The sequence below is a fragment of the Sinocyclocheilus anshuiensis genome, unplaced genomic scaffold (genome assembly GCF_001515605.1).
Source record: "Sinocyclocheilus anshuiensis isolate Anshui unplaced genomic scaffold, SAMN03320099.WGS_v1.1 scaffold419, whole genome shotgun sequence".
Classification (NCBI taxonomy): domain Eukaryota; kingdom Metazoa; phylum Chordata; class Actinopteri; order Cypriniformes; family Cyprinidae; genus Sinocyclocheilus; species Sinocyclocheilus anshuiensis.
In genome coordinates this window covers 1,611,566-1,631,506 of record NW_015548228.1, presented here as the reverse complement: position 1 = coordinate 1,631,506, position 19,941 = coordinate 1,611,566, and the positions used below count along the sequence as shown (strand labels likewise).

Here is a 19,941-nt window from a genome sequence, read left to right as displayed (position 1 = left end):
AAGCCTATAGTGTTCTTTTATTTTCTGTGCAAAGATCATTTTGATCATTTTATCCAAATGTCCTTAAATAAATGAATACATAATAAATGAAAACATCTTTGCCGGAGCAATATCAAAGGATAAGTTCATCCAAAAATTAAAATTAATTGACTCAACATGGAACACAACAGGAGATGGATGTGGGATGAGAGGATAGTGGCTCTCAAGCTCCAAAAATTGCATAAAATAATCATAAAAGTGATTCCAAATGAGGAATACTCAGAGTCTTCTGAAACCATACGAGAGATTTGTGAGAGTCATTATTCACTGAACATCTTCATACAATTCAAATCTGGTGCTTTAATGATACACGCGAGAATGTGTTTACATAAGAGCAGTGCAGTGAGAACGCTGGACACCATAAAAAAAGAGCAGAAGAAAATGTGCACAAACTTCATTGGTTCTTGCTTGCATCATCATAGCATTAAATCTGAATGCAAGGAAGAGAATGAGACCTCAGTATTCACCTTTACAAAATCTCCCCAAAGGCACTTGCCCCACAGCACTGCTCTAATGGCTGATCCGACAACAGATGGACTTTGGGCCATAAAACAGGCCATATACTAGATCTATGGTGCATCGGAATTTTAGAAGAATTGTCCATATCCTTCACAGTTATGTGAAGGTGAGGAAAAAGTAAATCTAAAGGATTTACGCATCAGCCCTGCAAGCAGCAATAAAGCTGAGGTACAGTACGTGCCATTGCTTTAAAGGCCACTCTTCCAAAACAGCTGATGAAATGTATAGTCATCACGCTCTGATTCCTTCTCATTGTTCATTGTCGGAAAAAGTATTCGATATTTCTTGGAATAAATTTGAATTCAGCCTCAGCTAAACTTGTAACCTTTCAAATGCTAATGAATCTTTTGCTGGGAATACTCAATGCCGCTCTTTTAATCCTAAATGCTTTCATCTCCTTTGAAATATCGTGCACACTACAAGGGAAGCTATGCTTTGCATGGGTGTCACAATGGTAATCAAAAAAGTGAAGTTTTTGTGTACCACTTTTCAGAGAAGTGTAACTGCATCAGATCAGTTCAACAGCATGCAAGAACTTCTATTTGATAATGAATCCCACTGGATTTGTCAACACCATTACAGCATCACAGCTGTTCTTCAAGGTATGATTCTCTCACAAATATTCACCACGTCCCTGGGGACGGCGTCACACTGAAAGCGCTGACAAAACCTTGCCCTAATCAGACACCTGTAAGACAATCAGAGTTTCTCCTGCAAATGAGGAGAGATGTTTAACAAGGAAACCCTCTGGGAAAGCTCAAGTGTACATAGTGTGATTAGGGTTGACTGCATGTGTGTGTGTGAGTGTGTGTACCTGTTTCTCCCCAAACAGGCAGGTATTCATCTTGCTGGATGTCCAGCATGATCTCCAGGCCGTTGCCTGTGCCTCCTTTCATCGTAGTCCTCAAAGTCTTCCCCTCTTCGGCAGCGTTAAACATGTAACACTTCCCATAACGTGTAAACACCTGGAAAGAGAAAGAAAGAAAGTTTATTAGACTTCATCGATTTTTTTATTAATTGATTCGTAACACGCTGTTGATTTCCACAAACAATAATTTTGACTTACTCTGCATGTGTATAAATGCCATGAAATACAGTGAAATACATTTTTAATGAAAGCTCAGCAGGCAAATTGGCCCGAACTGTTTAAAAGTACTAATGTGAAGCTTGTATATTTTTTATTACATGTATAATTTTACATTTCATGAATAATTTAGTATAAAAAAATTTATATTTATTGAGCTGTAAAGTTGTCTGAATCGTCCTCCTGAGATGGCAATTCTCTCTAGGTCGATATGAACGCATGCGGCTCCAAATAAACAGTTGTTTACATATCACCTGCAATATTTATGTCCTGTCCCTCCTGTGCCTTACTGGTATTCCTTGCACAGAAATACCTGAGTGACCTTACTTTTTTAACTGGTCATAACAAGAGTTGAAATATTATAGACTGATTACACATGTGATTCAGAGCATGGTCACGCTGAAGCGTTCCCAAAGCGACTCGACGCAGCTCAAGTTCCTGAAGGGGAACTATAATTTATATATTGGAGCTGGTTGTCAAAAGGGACGGTAATTATAACATTTGGAGTCTTGTGTTTTTTGTAGCCAAGACTGTAAAGTGTTTACTTTTGAAAAGGTTTGACAGTTGCATATTGAAAGATTTAATTGCAGTACTGCAAATTATAGGCTTAAATTTTCATAGGTATTATGAAATTATACTGCTATTATTTCTGTATGTAGCATAATGTGTTTTGCTTCAATTTATACACACACGAGTCAGAATAGCTGTGATAATTGGCTGTATGCTCCAGACACAGTACACAGAAATTTGTTTGAAATAACCCAAAATATTACTTTGGATTTCTATCAGAAAATGAAAATTCTGTCACATATGCCATGCACTCACTCTCATACTGTATTTCTTTCTTCTGTGGAAGACAAAAGAAGGCATTTTGAAGAATGTACTGGCTACTCTTTTTCATGCAGGTAAAATGAACGAAGAGCTGACGTCATGCTTCAAAAGAATGCAAAAGCACCATACAAGTATTATAAAAATGGTCCAGGCAACTATATTTTTCTAAAGTCATGTGATGATAGCTTAGTGGGAGGAATTTAAGTCATTATTGACTGATCTCCTTCCCCTCTAAAACCAGATAAGTCTTGAGTCACCACAAATAACAAATCACACAGACTGTTTTTGATTTACTGGAAAGATCAAATTCAAAGGGAAAATTTCACAAATTGGGCATCAATACTTCTCTCATGGCCTCTCATGAATATTTAAAAGGAGAACTAGGGGTGAAGTTGGAAGTGAATTAAAATTTTTTTTTTTTTTTGCTAAATTTTGATCTATTTAAAGTCTATTACTCACACAAAGCATTCGCATGGCTTCAGAAGACTTGGAAAGCACAAGTCATGTGGACTTTCATACTGTTTTAATGCTGCTTTTTAGCCCTTTTGGAAGCTTGAAAGCTCTAGTCCCCATGCATTATAATTGCCCAGAAAAGAGCAGCCAGTAGATTATCCTTTTGTGTTCCGCAGAAGAAAGAGACTCTACAGGTTTGGAAGGACATGGTGAATTTTTAGATGAACCATGCGTTTAACATCATTCAGTTATAATCGCTGTTCATCAGACTGACAGTCGTATGAGTTATGGGGTTTCAGACTTGCATTTTTTGCCTTGTTTGTTTGAGGAACATGATTAGAACTGTGCAGCATCTTCATCTTCAGACATGCCCTCTGGCTCACCCTTAAAATGCTTATATTAGAGAAAATACTATATTTTGCTGTGGGTCTGTGAGAGCTAGATAACATCTGATTCCAGGATGCAAAGTGAATCTCTCCGTCACCCTTCAGAGCCCTTCCTCAACAAAGCCCTCGAGGAAAGAGCAATAGAACGACCCCAATGTTCCCTGTTCAGATGACATGCAGGAGAAAGGACGGAGAGCTGGGTGCATTTATATTCATTTACCAATGAAGGTATTTTACACAGCGAACTGAGCAGAGGCAAATACAACCATTTAAGAGTAATGGAGTGAAAAGGGACCACCACCTTTTACAAAGCCCAAGTCCTTTATCCCTTTCGTTCTGCTTTTAGCTCTAATTTGGGACTAAATTCGATAGTGAAATGATATGTAATTAAGAGAGCGAGATAAAGCAATTCTCTGCTTGTTTTGATGATAACGATAGGGTAACTTGTAATCTGTAAACTATTACATTTCCAAAGTAACCTTCCCAACACTGCGTACAAGACATAAATGGAAAAATCTGGATCCCTTGTTATACAGTACATAATGATGATAATTATGATTATGCATGTTTCAGCCCCCGTCAGTGTATAAGAATCGAGATTCTTTAAAGAAAAAGTTCAACCAAAAATGAAAATGTAAAATAATTTACTCAACCTCACGTCATTCCAAACCTACATTACTTTTTTTTTCCGTCTGTGAAACACCATATTGTATTTTTTATTTTTATTTTTATTTTTCGTGGTCCATACAGTTAATGTTGTTTCGGACCCCATTTACTTTCATTGTGCAAGCAAAAACAGTTGAAGCATTCTCCCACGAAAGAAAATAAGCCAATACAGGTTTGAAACAACATGAGGGTGAGTACATGATGAAAGAATTTTTATTTTTTAGGTGAACTAACCTTTAAGCATAGAGAGGTGTACTATATTTCTCTACCAGAGGTGCAATCCACTGACTGAAAAGCAAAAATGTTGAAAGATTTTGGTCTTCGCTCGAACATCAGCATGAAACTGTTTGGAAACCTGCTTTGAAACTGTATCTTTCCAAGGATTGGTGTGCAGAACGCTGATCTAAGATCTCTGAAAGAGCTGCTTCTATCTAGTGTAGGAGTTTGATGGATGGATGAATGATTGAGAAGGTTTCTCCTTACAGCATGTCTGTACACACACACACACATGGACGTTCAAGATAAATCACCATAGCCTGCAGCTGCCAGACCACAGCCCACAAAATCGACATGAATATTCAGTCTCATCCTTCATGCCTGAGCTAAGTGCTTGCAGAGATCACCCTTTAAAGATAGAGAGAGAGAGTAACATACAGTCCTCATTTCCTGCAATGACTGACAGCTTTACTTCTTTTTCTTGTTCTCTGTTTCAAATTAAATTAAATTTCAACTGACAAGGCAAACAGAAGCGAGGATTTCCGCTCAAGATAACTTGCGGCTTATTAAATAGGAACCAGCAACTTAAAGCCATCTTCCCTCATAAAACCAAAGATGTCTCTTTAGAACCAGACCATCCGTTTAGGATTTAAGCCATACAGCTCTGACAATGAGCTAATGATGTAACAATTTAATGTAAAAACTCAAACCACCTTAATAAAAGATGCAATTTAAAGGTGGCTGCTAATCGCTGTCTTACTAAATGAGGTTTTAGGAGGAGTTAACCAAAGACTTAGCATAAAATGACATCTGCAAAAATTTCTATATACTGATATAGCTACAAAGCACACAAATACATATCACCCTTTAAAAACAGTCAATAAGCCATTATGACTGCTGTTGTTTGGCATAAAGACCTTGTTGGTGCACTGTCATTACCACTTAGTGCCTAGCATGTTAACGTCAAAGTCATTGTAAACATGCCAATAGTCATTTGCTGTTATTGACCAAGGATGTTTCTCTGAACTAACAGCAAACAGCAAAACATTTGTGAAGGCTTGATTTGAGCACACATGCCAAATACTTTCTTAATAGCCTCTAAAACCCTTAAACTAATTTAGCCGAGTAATGAAACACAAAAAGTGGCTCTTTTTTCCATTTTCATTTCACAGAGAAAAAAAATAATCTTCCATTAGTGCTGTAGTTTGGTGCTTTTATGTCAAGACAAGACAACCGCTGTTACATCAAGGTTAGCAGGTTACTGTTAAAACACAGGATGTTACGAAACACATCAATTCACTTTCAATTAACTTGCATTTCATAGCAAAAACTTCAGAAGCATGTGTTTCGTTGTGGATGTTGGTGTACAATCGCCTTTGTGAGCTAAATCAAACTCATTAGCTGGTTTGTGCGCATCTGCGAACACAAAAAAAATCTCATTAAACATTCAAAGAAAGGAAGCAGTTTGAGTGTTCTAGAACAAAATGGCGTGACCTGGTTTGAGTGATGCCCATTGCTTTTAATGACACAGACAGAGACGCTATTAGCGAAGGTGCTTGTGTGATATGGCTGTAGGCAAGGGAAGCTTGGCTGTGGCAGGGCTCCTTTGACAGGCGAATGTGCAACGGGTCGACCGTAAGAACATGCTGACGAGGAATACATTATGATAATCATATTTAGGGAAAGCAGTAGGAGATAAAGCACAACTTGATGTTCACAAAAGGTCACGCTCATTTACATCTAGTTGTTTAGCTGCTCTCTCTCGCACGTTAAAGGTTTTGATTAAGAATATAGATGTATGAATAAATCAGGTTAATCTGAATATTTATGGGGTCTGTGATTATTTGGAGTGGTCTGAAACATCTTCTCGACTGCTAACTACTGTGTTAACGGAGCATGATATGAACACTCCCCGTAGAGCTGATCACCTTGTATTCGCACCCGCTATTTTTTTATTTACTGACTGATCATTCAGTTTGTAGATCGGCTCTCTGACTGACAGGGTATTTATCACTGAAACTGTGAAAATTAAGACTACCCCAAGGGTTTTAAACCCGCAGAGAAAAATGTGGTCTTTTCTGCAAATGTTCGTACTAAGTAAAGTCATCCTCAAAACTGGAGAAGTTTCAACTGGTGTGCCAGGAGCATAATGTTTTGCCATTTCCCATCTAAAGACCTGGAAGTGCTCTATGATGTCTCTGAGTCTTATCAGTCACCGGCCTGGTGGGTTTTTTTCTCCCTTGTCGCCTGCCACATGGATTATCTTCTTCAGACATGGATGCCATCATTTTCTCATTTCATTCGCTGTCTCCAGGCCCTCCTCCATTCTTTATTTTAACTTACCAAACATTTATTTATTTATTATAATATACCTTAAATATACTTAAAGTCAAACTGGATTAATGCAAAGTTTACACAGATCGCTGTTTTGCATGCTACTGTTAAATCGTGTAATGAAAAACAATTAAAAATGATGTCAGCAACTTGACAGCAACAACAGCAACATCAATCTTATTATAGTAATCTTAATCATCTTAATTATAGAAAATGTATTAAACAATCAAAACATGTAATTGTTATAATGATGGCAGATTTTAAGTCATGGTAACTTAATATTTTAAGTTTGGTCAAGACATTTACTAATTCTGCAAATCAATTCAACTTAAGTCAAGCAAACTTTTGCCATAATTTTTTTTCCTACCATATATTTTTACAGAGAGCGGAAGAGAGCAGAAAAATCCTTGCTGTTGAGTAGATCTAGCCTTTGAGTGGAAGAGAAGTGAGTCCAGACACATTATATCCTCACTCTGGACAGGAAATGCCAATGCCTTGCGGCTAACGGCGTAATGCCAGGACATTTTTGACAGTCTGCTACCCAAACCTGCTCAGCCTCATGATTCCACACGGTCAATCACACCATCACAAAATCAACGACACACTGACATTTTTATGGTGTCATCATTCAAATTCAACTCAGGAACAGAAAAAAAAAATGGTCAAGAGACTCAAAGTTTCCAAGTAGGCCTCCAATAAACCCCACAAAATCTGAGTTACTTACTGTAACTATTACACCTTGGGAATGGAAACCTTCGAAGACATAGTTCACCCAAAAATGCAGTCATTTACTCACCCTCATGATGTTAAAAACCTTTTTTTCTTCTACTTTGGAACATAAAAGAAGACATTTTGAGGAATTTCTCAATTTTTTTGTCTATACATTGGAAGTCAAAACTGTTTGGTTACCAACATTCTTCAAAATATCTTCTGTTATGTTCCACAGAAGAAAGAATTTGACACTGGTCTTGAGCAACATGATGAGTAAATGTTTACAATTTTTTTTGTTTTTGGATGAACTATGAACTACTTTAAAATGCTGCCATAACACCTCCACATCCATTGTGTCTAAAGCTTTCAGCTGTTTCATATCTCAAAACAAAAGTGAGAAGAACGTAACTTGCCACCAGTGAAAAGATTTCAAAATACCACCACTTTCTCCCACATAATAGAATAAAAAAAGACTAAACAGGAAACCGGTTTCCTGATTACCACAGTAATTGCACCGGACCAGCATTTCCACTAATATGACATAAGCAGGTGATACAACACTTATCTCCGTAGACAAATTCCCATTCTGCCACAACAGCTCACCGGAGGATGGAGCAATGATGGGAAAATTTAAATCAGGTGTGTTAAGAACCAGTTAAGCGCTTTTATCAAAGCCAAAGAGGACTAGAGCATTCTGACCACCTTTATTGTGATGTGGTCCTGCTTTGTTCCCCTAAATCGATTTCCATTTTGCAATGGATTGTCACAGGATGGAACGGAGAGGGTCTGGGCGGTGTGTTTACCGGCAGTTATGTTAATAAAAATCTGTAGAGTTGCAGGGTGAGCACTTTGCTTCACGGATTCTCATTTCATTGGCTGTCTCCAGGCCCTCCTCCATTCTTTTATTTCTCTCTACAGTGTGTGTTTATCTCTAAAGTGGCTTTTGCACCATGAAGTGTCTGTTATGTTTCCATAGGATGAAATCTCAGTTTGATTAATTTATTGCTGTAGATACTCTAAGACATGAGAAAGCACACACACACACACACACACACACACACACACACAGACTGGTTTAGTTAAACTTCATCATCTTTACATCCAATTAAACAAAGTACATTACTGGACATGCAACATTACACAAATGTAATCTTTTATCACCCCTGTCATAAATGTTATAGCAGTTATATGTGCTTGACTAGCGCTAATTAAGGACCTGATGAGGGAATGTACAGAGTATTCTAGACAATACAGCTTCAAAAAAAGTTAAAAAAAAGAAAGTGATGCATCAGTAGAGAAATAATCTTTCTAACAACTGTTATTCTTGTCTACTTCTGTGCATTCAGTGTTACTGTCATTTCATACAGTGTCCGCATGGACTCATTCATATATAATTCACTTACCCTCTCTGCCACTCATTCAATGCCCTCTTTCATTTATTTGCTTATTTATCTATTTTAAGCTACTCAAATAAGCATATTTCCTATTCAACTATAGCTCATGCTCATCTGTGACACCTCAAAACAGCCTAATTGAAATGAGTTCATTAAATTATTATAATACTGCGCTCTCAAATGCAGCATGAGACGTCACTCAGTAGAGTCATTATGAGTCAGAGACTTTTGCTCTGTTCAAAATTTTTCTGCGCTGCCTATGAAGGCAGTATTTTATGGCTTAATAAGTACACTGCAGACACGAAGGCTGGTTCAAACGGTTGACAGCATAATTATGCAGCCTCCTAAAATACCTTGTTTTTGCCAAATTCTAGGTCAACATTGCATGTATCCTTCACAGAGAAGGCAATCCCAGCATGCAGAGCGAGTGAAAAAATTAATTCAAGAAGCCAGACAAAGTGACTACTGTTCAAAAGTTTAGGGTGTGTAAGAATTATTGGTAACTCTTTAGTTTAGGGACCTATTAACTAGTTGCTTATTAGCATAATATTAGCCTATTATCAAAATAGTGGCTGTTTATTAGTACTAATAAGGCACATATTCTTCATGACCCTATTCTATATCCCTATTCCTACCCAATACCTAAACTTAACTACCTTACTAACTATTAATAAGCAGCAAATTGGGAGTTTATTGAGGAAAAAGTCATAGTTAATAGTGAATATTGAGAATTGGACCCCAAACTAAAGTGTGACCGAATTATTTAATGTTTTTGAAAGAAGTCTCTTATGCTCACCAAGACTGGATTTATTTGATCACAGTGAAAACAGTACTGTTGTGGAATATGATTACCATTTAAAATAACTATTTTCTGTTTCAATATATTGACTTGAATGTGATTTATTCCTGTGATGCTGAATTTTCAGCATGATTACTCCAGTCTTCAGTGTCACGTGATTCTTCAGAAATCATTCTAATATGCTGATTTGATGCTCAAACTTTTCTTAGTATTATCGATCTTTAAAACAGTTGTTCTGCATGCTTCATATTTTTGTGGGAACTGTTATACATCCCTTTTCAAAAGAACAGCATTCATTTGAAATAGAAATGGTTGAATTTAGTGAAAATCTTTACTGTCACTTTTGATCAATTCAATGCAACCTCACTGAATAAAATTATAAAGTAAAAGTAAAAAAAAATAAATAAATCATTTAAAAAAAAATAAAAAATACTAACCCTCAAACTTTTGAAATACCAAAAACTATTGGGACAAAAACATTATTACTTCAGTCAGTACTTTGTGCTGTGAATTTTTCATGCTTATTTGTTTATTTATTTATTTATTATTTTTTATTTTTGGGGGGGTTAGTGCGTGATTAGCTTAGCAACATGCTACTGTCAAATGCTGATGAAATCAATTGTTAGTTGATAGAAAATTAAATACTCATGAAAATAAGTATGAACAATGAAAATTACTGATAAGAATAGTGTACTCATGTCTAGTGTAAAAAAATTACTCTTATGTGTGTGCTGTGCCTTTTGTACTTCCCTTGCAAAAATTAACTATGGTTTTACTACAAATAAAATAAAAAAAACATGGTTACTATAGTTAAACCAGGGTAACCATTGCCACACTAACCATAGTTCAACCATGTTATTTGTAGTAAAACTGTGTTTATACAAATGGTGGTCAATATGCCAAAAACGTCTCAGGTTACGTATGTAACCCTAGTTCCTCGAGGGACTCCTGGGAGCAGAGTGATCGGGGGAAAGGCGTACAGACGAAGCCTCGGCCACGTCTGTACCATGGCATCCAGCCCCAGTGGAGCTGGATGAGTGAGAGAGAACCAGAGGGGACAGTGCAATGTCTCTCGATTCGCAAACAGGTCCACCTGAGCCTGGCCAAAAAACTCTCCATATCTGCTTCACCTCCTCGGGGTGAAGCATCCATTCCCCGGGCCTTGGCCCCTGCCTCGACAGGATGTCTGCTACCACATTGAGGTGCCCAGGAATGTGCATCGCTCTCAGCGAGAGGAGCCTCTCCTGGGACCACACAAGGATCTGGTGTGCCAATTTGTATAAACGGCGCGAGCGCAGACCTCCCTGGTGGTTTATGTATGTGACCACCGCTGTGTTGTCGGTGCGCACCAACAGATGGTTACCTCTCAGGTCTGGGAGAAAGTGTTTCAATGCTTGAAATACGGCCAGCATCTCCAGACAATTGATATGCCAAGTCAGATGGCGACCACTCCACAGACCGCGGGCAGGGTCGCCACTCATGACCGCACCCCAACCGGTGAGGGATGCATCTGGCGCTAGCGTCAAGCGGCGACAAAGAGCTCCCAGCACCGGGCCCTGAGACCCTATAACGTGGCTTGCACTCGCCCTTTGCATGCTTTGTCTTAGCGTGAGCCTTAGGCATAGCTGCTTATTAGACTTTTTCTCACAATAGACAGACAACAATAAATATGACTGACACGCACAGAGCTCTTCGCTGAATGACAGAAAGCTGACGCTGACTCCGCCGCACGTGCTTTTATAGCTTCCTGGTCATGACGTCATCCGCCGTGACGTCCCGTTCAGCTATTGGACTGATTTCACATGTGATTCAGAGCGTGGGTCGCAGAAGGCGTTCCCCTAGCGTTTTCGACGCAGCTCGAGTTCCTGAAGAGGAACCATGGTTACTACATTTTTATTAGAATAAAACCATGGTTAATTTTCGTAAGAGTTACATCAAACATCAAACTCAGTGTGTCGACTCATGCAGAGCGTTATTCTTGTGGTAGCCATCGAGTTCCTACTTATGCAGAGAATTAAAAACATGTCACCTATGTGGTCCCACAACAGTTAAGATGGTGCCTTAGAAGGTCGCAGCTTATGGAGGCAGAAGCCAGTGAAGCAGCTCACTAGGTTTTCAGCAGGCATATTATCATTACAGCACGAGCCCGTGGTAACGTCCAAACATTACAACCATGATATCACATGCCCTCAATAGAAGATTAATGGCCCATCTCGCATATTCTGTTCTACAGACTCTCGCACTTTTCTCACTTTCTCTCTCTCTCTGAGCCTCTGTTGGGTTATAAAATGGTCCATCCTGTCACAGCACCATCAGCCCCCTCATCTGCCCTTTCTCTACCTGTCTCCATCTCTTCCTCTCAGTCTTTATGCGCAAAAGACACTTCAGTCCTGACACCACCCCCTCGGGTATGTTTCTATCCCAGCTGTCAGTCAAGGTGTCTTGCTGCCGTGGCAACAGGCGATGACCCTGACTTAGGCTCATCAATCACCTTGCTTAGGCATCATTTGTTATCTTAATCAAAGCCTCTTCTCACATACGCTTGTGTTTGCACAACTTTTGAGTAGTTAGCTACAGTACGAATTAAATTAAAGCTAAAGCTATTTAAAGGGATAGTTTGCTCAAAAATATTAAATTGTAGAAAATCCCCCCCCTTTTTTCTTAAATTATATAAATCTGTGAACATTTGATGTTGACACTCTAATTGAGATTTTTCCTTCATTCAACAACATCTTTTTTGACATTAAAATACAGCTCTGATTAAATTCTAAAGTTTGTATAATTGCATAGTTAAATAATGAAAATCATTGTCATAATTATGTCATAATTTACTTATCCGTTCCATCTTTCTTTTTTCAATGGAACCCAAACAAAGAATATTTTTACTAATATTTCAACTGTTTTTGTCCATATAATGCAGTTCATTGGGGTCCAAAACAACACTGAATCCCACTGACTTTCATTGTATGAACAAAATAATAACATCAACATCAACAGAATCTCAATATGTTCTTCTTTTGTGTTCCACTGAAAAAAAAGAATGTCATGCAGATTTAAAAACAACATGAGCAAATGATGACAATGATTTCAACTCTCAAATGTTATAATTTATAATTCAATCAGAGCCGTCTTTTAATGGAAAACAATAAATAATATTTATATAGATGCCCAGATTTAAGATAGAAACCGCATGACGAGGAGCAAGACAGCAGAGCTCAGGGACAGAGGACTTTGGGCTTGGCAGCGATGATCCAAGCTGTGAGTGTTAGAGGAAGAGGTTGAACGAAAGGAAATGTTAAGCCCAAGAGTCTAACAAACCTAAGCACAGGCATTTGAAGAGAAACCACATGCATCTCTGATGAGTTGCTCTTGAGGGTCATGTTGAGTGAAGTTCACTAACTTCCTAAATTCTTACTGTTTTTACGAGCCTTCCATTTCCCTATATTCTCTACTGTCAGTTACATATTCACTGGTGAAACCCACTCCAGCGAAGGTTATTCTTCACGACTCAAAAAGACAAGTGCCCTGATCTTCATTAGCTTCTACAGAAGTGTTGTTGAGAGCATCCTGATCTGCACTGGCAGTGTTTCCTGCCGAAAATGTTCTGACAGAAAGACGAAGCTCATAGAGTTGTACTACTTCCTCCCTCTCTGTGAGGTGATGCACTGACAGTCAATGTTTTTAACTTTCAACATGGCAGTAATGCTCCCAGCAGTACAATGATGAAATATTATGTATTACACACTGCTTGTACCTTCATTTATTTTTTATTTTTTTGTAATTGATATAACTTTAAAATTGACTTTCAGTCAAAAAAGATGAATTTGAATAAATCAAGTTAATTGGATGTAACAATCTGTAAAAGTGGATATGTGCATTTCTTTCTATAAAGAACTGTTTATACATAATCTAACCCTAACAAATGACATCTGTTGGAGAAAGTCACATTAAGTGATGTTTAAAATTATGGTAATGAGCATTAGTGTTAATTTCTGCATATACTAATACATTTTAACATTTCAAGTTACATACATTAAATGATAATATGAACAAATTAATGATGAATAATAGTATATTAAAACAATTTAAATTAAAGTTTTTAAGTTCTTTAATTAAGAAAGTTTTAGATTAATACATTCTGTAAAAAAATTTTGTTTAATTTATGATAGCCAAATCTAATTCTACTACATGTAATGTTTATTGTAAACTGTTACACAAATTATTTTAGATTTGAATATATCCAGTTAATGATGTTATCATATGCAGCACATTTTTTAATAGTAACTGCTAATTAAATATCGAAAATTGAATACATACCAGATGAAAAAAGCTTAAATGAAAACCAGAAATGTTGCCTTGCAACTAACTTAAAAAGTTGAAGTTGAAGTAAAATGATTAAAAATAAATCTGACATAAAAAAGTAAGTAAAACTAAACAAGTTTTTAAAAAAGACCAAAAAAATAAAAATGAATGAGCACAAAATTAATAAAATATGAAAACTTTATAATATAGATATAACAAACAATAATAAAAAGCTAAATCAAAATATTAATAAATAGTATAATAGTATATAAATTATATTAGAATAACACTGAACAGAATGTTTTTATATGCTGACATTTTGGTCAATGTCTGCACATATGCTTTGAAATCTCTATTCAGGCTATCGTGTTTACTGTAGCCTTAAACTGTTCTTTAAGTGTCTGAAGTCACTGGAGAAACTGTTTGGTTCTATCTACTCTGCAGGACGTCAATGACAATAGCTTCATGACACCATTGTCACAATATCTGACAGGCTGAAGACAAGCAAGTGTGATTCCTTCAACCTCAAGTCTATCATTAATTTTTCTCATCTATCACTATGAAAAGGGAAATCACAGTACACCCCTCAGATTCATACGGTCTCTCTGAAATTCACCGGTGACGGATGGCCTATTGCCATGGTAACTGTAATAGATCGACAAAGGGTTACCCATGGCACATTCTCTGACGTATCCTAACCAGACATGATACAGTATGGCAACAAGAGAACAAATCTATCTCTACCTTGTAAACAAGTTTTTAGACACGACCATCTCTTGGTTTACCTGTCCACTGTGAAATCTTACTGGTCCAAAATTTTGTTCTATATAGCTAAAAAAAAACAAAAAAACATTAAATCTGACTATCTGTGACTGGCAGCAGTTCCCTTTCAGTCGGTCACTCTCGACATCACGTCGGATGACGGCAGCTGGATGCAATAATCGCACGCCAATGTGCATTGGCTCATTTAGTTTACACTCGAAGTAGATTGGTCTCTCTAAGCGAGATCCCAATTTCGTCGGTCATCCGACGTGACGTCTCCGTTCCCTCCTTCAGGAAACGAGGGTTACCATACGTAACCGAGACGTTTTGCTGGAAACTTCACATCTACTTGTGTAAACACGCTGTGTTTCTAGAGATCCTGGTGCTATTCACAACGCACAGCAGAGTGTTTTTTGGGGGGAATGTGGGGACTGGTTGCTGCAATCCTCAAGGATTTTGACCAAATCCATGACTTTCTGCAATTTCACATGCACTTCATGGGTCAGTAAAATCAGACTGTTAGCGTCCTGCCCTTTGGCTGCAGGGCTTACACTCTCCACTAGGCAACAGAACAGGTAGTTTTACAAGCACACCATTTCAAAAAGAAAAGAGATCCAGCAGACTAGAGCAGGGGTGGCGAACGTCGGTCCTGGAGAGTCGCAGCCCTGCAGAGTTTTGCTTCAACCCTAATCAAACACACCTGAACAAGCTAATCAAGGTCTGAAGGGTTACTAGGAAGCTACAGGCAGGTGAGTTTTAATTAGGGTTGGGGCTGAACTCTGCAGGGCTGCGGCTCTCCAGAACCAGAGTTCGCCACCCCTGGACTAGAGACTTGAACTGGAGACATAAAAATGCCGTAAACCTCTTTTTCTTTCTATCCACCGGCTGTCTTTCAGATACACAAGGATTTTATTCATAGTTTTCCCCCTCTAAAGCCAAGGTGAATAAAATGCTCGAAGGAAGATCAGCTCTACAGTGCTCATGTACAAGTTCATTATGCAAAATCTTCATAAAAATATTCAAAGTAGTCTCATTTGTAGATTTTTGTAAATAAAGTGTACACCAATTTTGGAATGTTTGAAAAGACACTGAGATCTAGTATATCAGTATATGGACAAATATGTAGCAGTACAGATATTTTTTTCTAATTATTATCAAAGCTTAACAAACATGAAATGTAAGTGAAACACCAGTGATGTGCCATTAACTTCCATAGTAAAAAAGCAATATATTTAAAATGCATTTATTTCATACTTATTTCATATAGTTCACATTCATTCATATATTTACTGATATATCGCTCGAGACTTACTGATATAAAAATGATAATTAAACTTTATTTGGAGTACTAGTTGTGCACAATGCACATTCCTCACTATTGATGAGGATTGTCTTTAAATGCAAGGTATTTAAAGTGTACCTGAAGTAATCTTGCAATAGTTTCACTTTAGCTCAAATATACTTCAGTATATCTTTAGTTGGACTTCAGCACTACTTCTGCACAATTAAATGCATTAAGCATAAAAATAGCTGTTCCAATTTAGCAGACTTTAAGTATACCAGTTTAGTATACTAAAAGTACAATTGCAGGGTATTTTTATTAAGCACATAAATATGTACATTTATTTGTAGTATACTTGGCATTAAATAAATGTATTTCAAATACATTTTAGTATATTTATTTTTTACTAGGGTTGTCATTTTACATTGCTGTAATTTCTTTAAATATAACTGAGAACAGATTGAAACCATAATAAATGGAACATAAATGTATCAACTGTACCACACACGTTAAACATATTTAATTCATCTCAATCAGTATAAATGAAATCAAATTAACCTTGAATACCAAGAAGTCAATATTCCACCAACCATAAACATTTGTATATCTCTAGTTGTTAATAGCCTTTATAGTTTAGATGTTGTAAATATGCTGATATTGTCATTACATTGTCTTTTCAAACATAAAAAAATGTGTGCGCTCTACAACCACAATTTAAATATGCGTATCTATGAATACTAATGAGATTGTGCTGAAATATTATGGATGAAATAATTCCATCTTAGATGCATTTACACACATTACAACAGGAATGAAACTGATAAATGACCATTTTCTTAAAGTCAAAGGCATTGCACCTGCCCCCACAGGCTCAGCTGTTTGTGTGCCCTTGGTTCTGTTCAAGGCCAAGAGACGTATGGGAGAGTTACAATACTGTGAGGTCCAGTGCACACACAAACACCCACAAAGATGCACAGATGATCTAGCACACACAATCACACACCAGAAAAGACAGAGATGAAGGATGAAAGTTATTAGCCAGTGACCTTTCATATTCATTGATGACTTTAGGCACTGAGCTATGAACTACTTTGGTTAGAAGTGAAAAATTAGCCCATAATGCGAATGTTTGTTTAGCTTAGTGACACATTTTGCCGCAGATTGTTTGCGACTGTGCATTTTTATGTATATTAATAGCAATGTGTTTGCCGCATCTATCACATTAATCTATGAAAACTGTATCTGCACTTACAGGATGCTTTAGTCTCCATGGTAATGAGTGTGTGATTGCAAAACACAGGAGAATTATCTAGCGCGAGAAAAAAAATAAATATGATTGAATAAGTCAATATGAGCTGCGAGAGAGCACCGGGTGAAGGCAAAACCTCTTCTGAGATGTATTCAATATTATTGAAACCATACATCAAAGCCCAAAAGATATCTGCTGAGGAAAGATAAATATTCAAACAAAAATGTTTGCCTTGTAACCAAATATGTTTATCTCCCTAAGGCTGTTCTACACATGCCTTGATGTTTAAGTGGTTTATTCATGTCCTTTAGGATGGCATGAAGCACTTCAAAAGTCTCAGAGTGAGAAAAGATGTAATTTAGGGGGGAAATCACCAGTTTTTCCATCGTTTAACAACCCATTTTCCAGTATTAAGAAAAAATGTTAATTTAATCATCTTGATAAAAGTCCTAACCAAACATATTCAATTGAAAATAACAGGTGATGAGCAACAGGCAGATTATATATAAGGTGCTCACATAAAACTATTTGATGTCTAGCGGCTCCAGCCGGATTCGAATTAATAACTACAGCATCAAGACTCCTGGGATGAGGATTCCGGAAGCATTGAAAAACTAATTCACGCAATATGAATGTAATGCATCACACAATCTTTGATAAATGAACACAATCTTGCTTAAAACCATCCAGTCATGCATTAATTCCCATTGAAATACACATTTATATCTATTTGCGTTCATGTGCAATATTAATCATAACCGCATCCATATTTTCAGATAATATTGGCCCTATATGATCCCAAGTGAATAAGTGAGAATACAAGCCTGAGAAAAATCTCATTACACCCATTGTGGAGGCATGGCGCTGCGTCTCTTGAGAGATGCATACAAGCACAGATTTACGGATCTGCTATTCTTCTGTGCAATAATGCGGAGGGGGGAAAACAGTATTCAGCATTCTTGAGATGCCTGCGCCTGGTGCTGTCCTGTGCATTTCACCTTTAATAAATACAGTCAGTGTGCACCACCGCCTAAACCTCTCTAGCACCCGTCCAAGAAAAACTCTCTGTGGTCTCTTCCATTATAATATAGGCTACAGAAATGCTGGTTATTTCATGCCAGTCACTGCTGCTCTCTACTGTTGCACATGATCGATCAAATTTCAGCTGCAGTACCACCAATAACTCCTGAAGCTGATAGTTTGAGACAGAGGATCTGATAAAAAAACTTTCATACTAGAAAAGTGAGTTTGGATCCAAAAGAACATTAAAAACTTATATTTCCTTTTTGTCATGTATTTTTGGTTTCATCAGTGGACTCACTATGGTTTTTGTGTTATTCTGAACTGCATGATAACCGTAAGTCAAACCTTTTCGCATTTCAGCTTTTAAAGTAACTATACAAAAAGTCAAAACACTGACAGGGTAGAAAAAAATAAGATTAATATTGCATTCTAGTAGGGATTACTGGGAAGACTTCAAATCCAATTTTTTTGGCAAATTCTTTTTTGTATGTCTTGAATGTGGTATATCAGCACAGTGTTATGTATGAATTTCAGATGCAATCACTGACAGTGTAAAAGCAAATTCCAAAGTGCTGAGTTGTCAGATCAACACTGTGGAGTAAACAAACAAACATCAGCTGTTATTTTTGCAATCGCTGATTCATAGGGCAAGTTCTCAGATTACTTCAGTCCTCTCAGATTGATTACGGTGAGTGTTTTCCCAAAGACAGAGAAGAGATGCTTTGGACATGATTCTGCATTTGAAATCAGATTTAATAAATGACAGTCAGTGAGAGAATAAGCTGTAATTGGGGTTGGGTGATAAATGAAATATTTCATTATATTTGTAATGATTTTTCAGCCATTATAAAATTAAGCTACATCAAGAATATATCATCAATATTTCTAACTGAAAAAGGACATTTGGCCATATTTAAGGGCTTGCCCTTTTATTAATAGACAATAGACTTTTAGCTATTTCACAGCCATGAACGATGAACCATGATTTAGTATTTGAAACACTGTGGAAAAATGCAATAAACATTATACAATTAAATAACAGTTTCAGTTGATAATAGTAAGAATTTGAAGCAGCATCATATAAATCAGCATATTAGAATGATTTATGAAAGATCATGTGACACTGAAGACTGGAGTAATAGCTGATGAAAATTCAGCTTTGCATCACAGGAATAAATAACATTTTAAAATATATTACAATATAATTTTTTTTAAATGTAATAATATTTCACAATAGTACTGTTTTTCCTGTATTTTTTTAATCAAATAAATGCAGCCTTGGTGAACATAAGAGATTATTTGGGATCAAGAAGACTTTTCTTTAAAAAAAAAAAAAAGATTGACACTTTTATTCAAAACTGATGCATTTCTATATGAGAGTGATTTCTTAAAGGGGTCATATGATGTTGCTAAAAAGAACATTATTTTGTGTATTTGGTGTAATGAAATGTGTTTATGCGGTTTAAGGTTCAAAAAACACATTATTTTCCACATACTGTACATTATTGTTTCTCCTCTATGCCCCGCCTTTCTGAAACGCGTCGATTTTTACAAAGCTCATCGGTCTGAAAAGCGAGGTGTGCTCTGATTGGCCAGCTATCCAGTGCGTTGTGATTGGCCGAATACCTCAAGCGTGTGCCGGAAATGTTACGCCCCTTACCATATTGTGATGCCCTGTCCGGCCGGAGCGACGAGACAAAAACATTCAAACTCATTACAAACGAGGCATTTGTTACATCCAGTGGGGACATAATTACGGATTATAATGACTTATACTGTCTTTTTACGCGTTGCGTTGCATCGCGCCGCGTAAACATAAAACCATGTCTGCATTTGTGATCGGAGAAATGACAAACAACAAGCACTACTCTACACTGCCCAAAAAACTTGC

General features: G+C 37.0%; 1 protein-coding gene across 4 annotated transcripts in view; it reads right to left on the bottom strand.

The window, feature by feature from the left end:
• LOC107654528 (acid-sensing ion channel 2-like) overlaps positions 1-19,941 on the bottom strand; it is a 359,561-nt gene that overhangs the window by 56,258 nt on the left and 283,362 nt on the right. For all 4 annotated transcript variants that reach the window (XM_016441633.1, XM_016441634.1, XM_016441635.1 and 1 more), the window contains one exon: positions 1,373-1,523. In XM_016441633.1, coding sequence (XP_016297119.1) covers positions 1,373-1,523 — 151 coding nt within the window. The remainder of the gene's footprint in view (positions 1-1,372; positions 1,524-19,941) is intronic.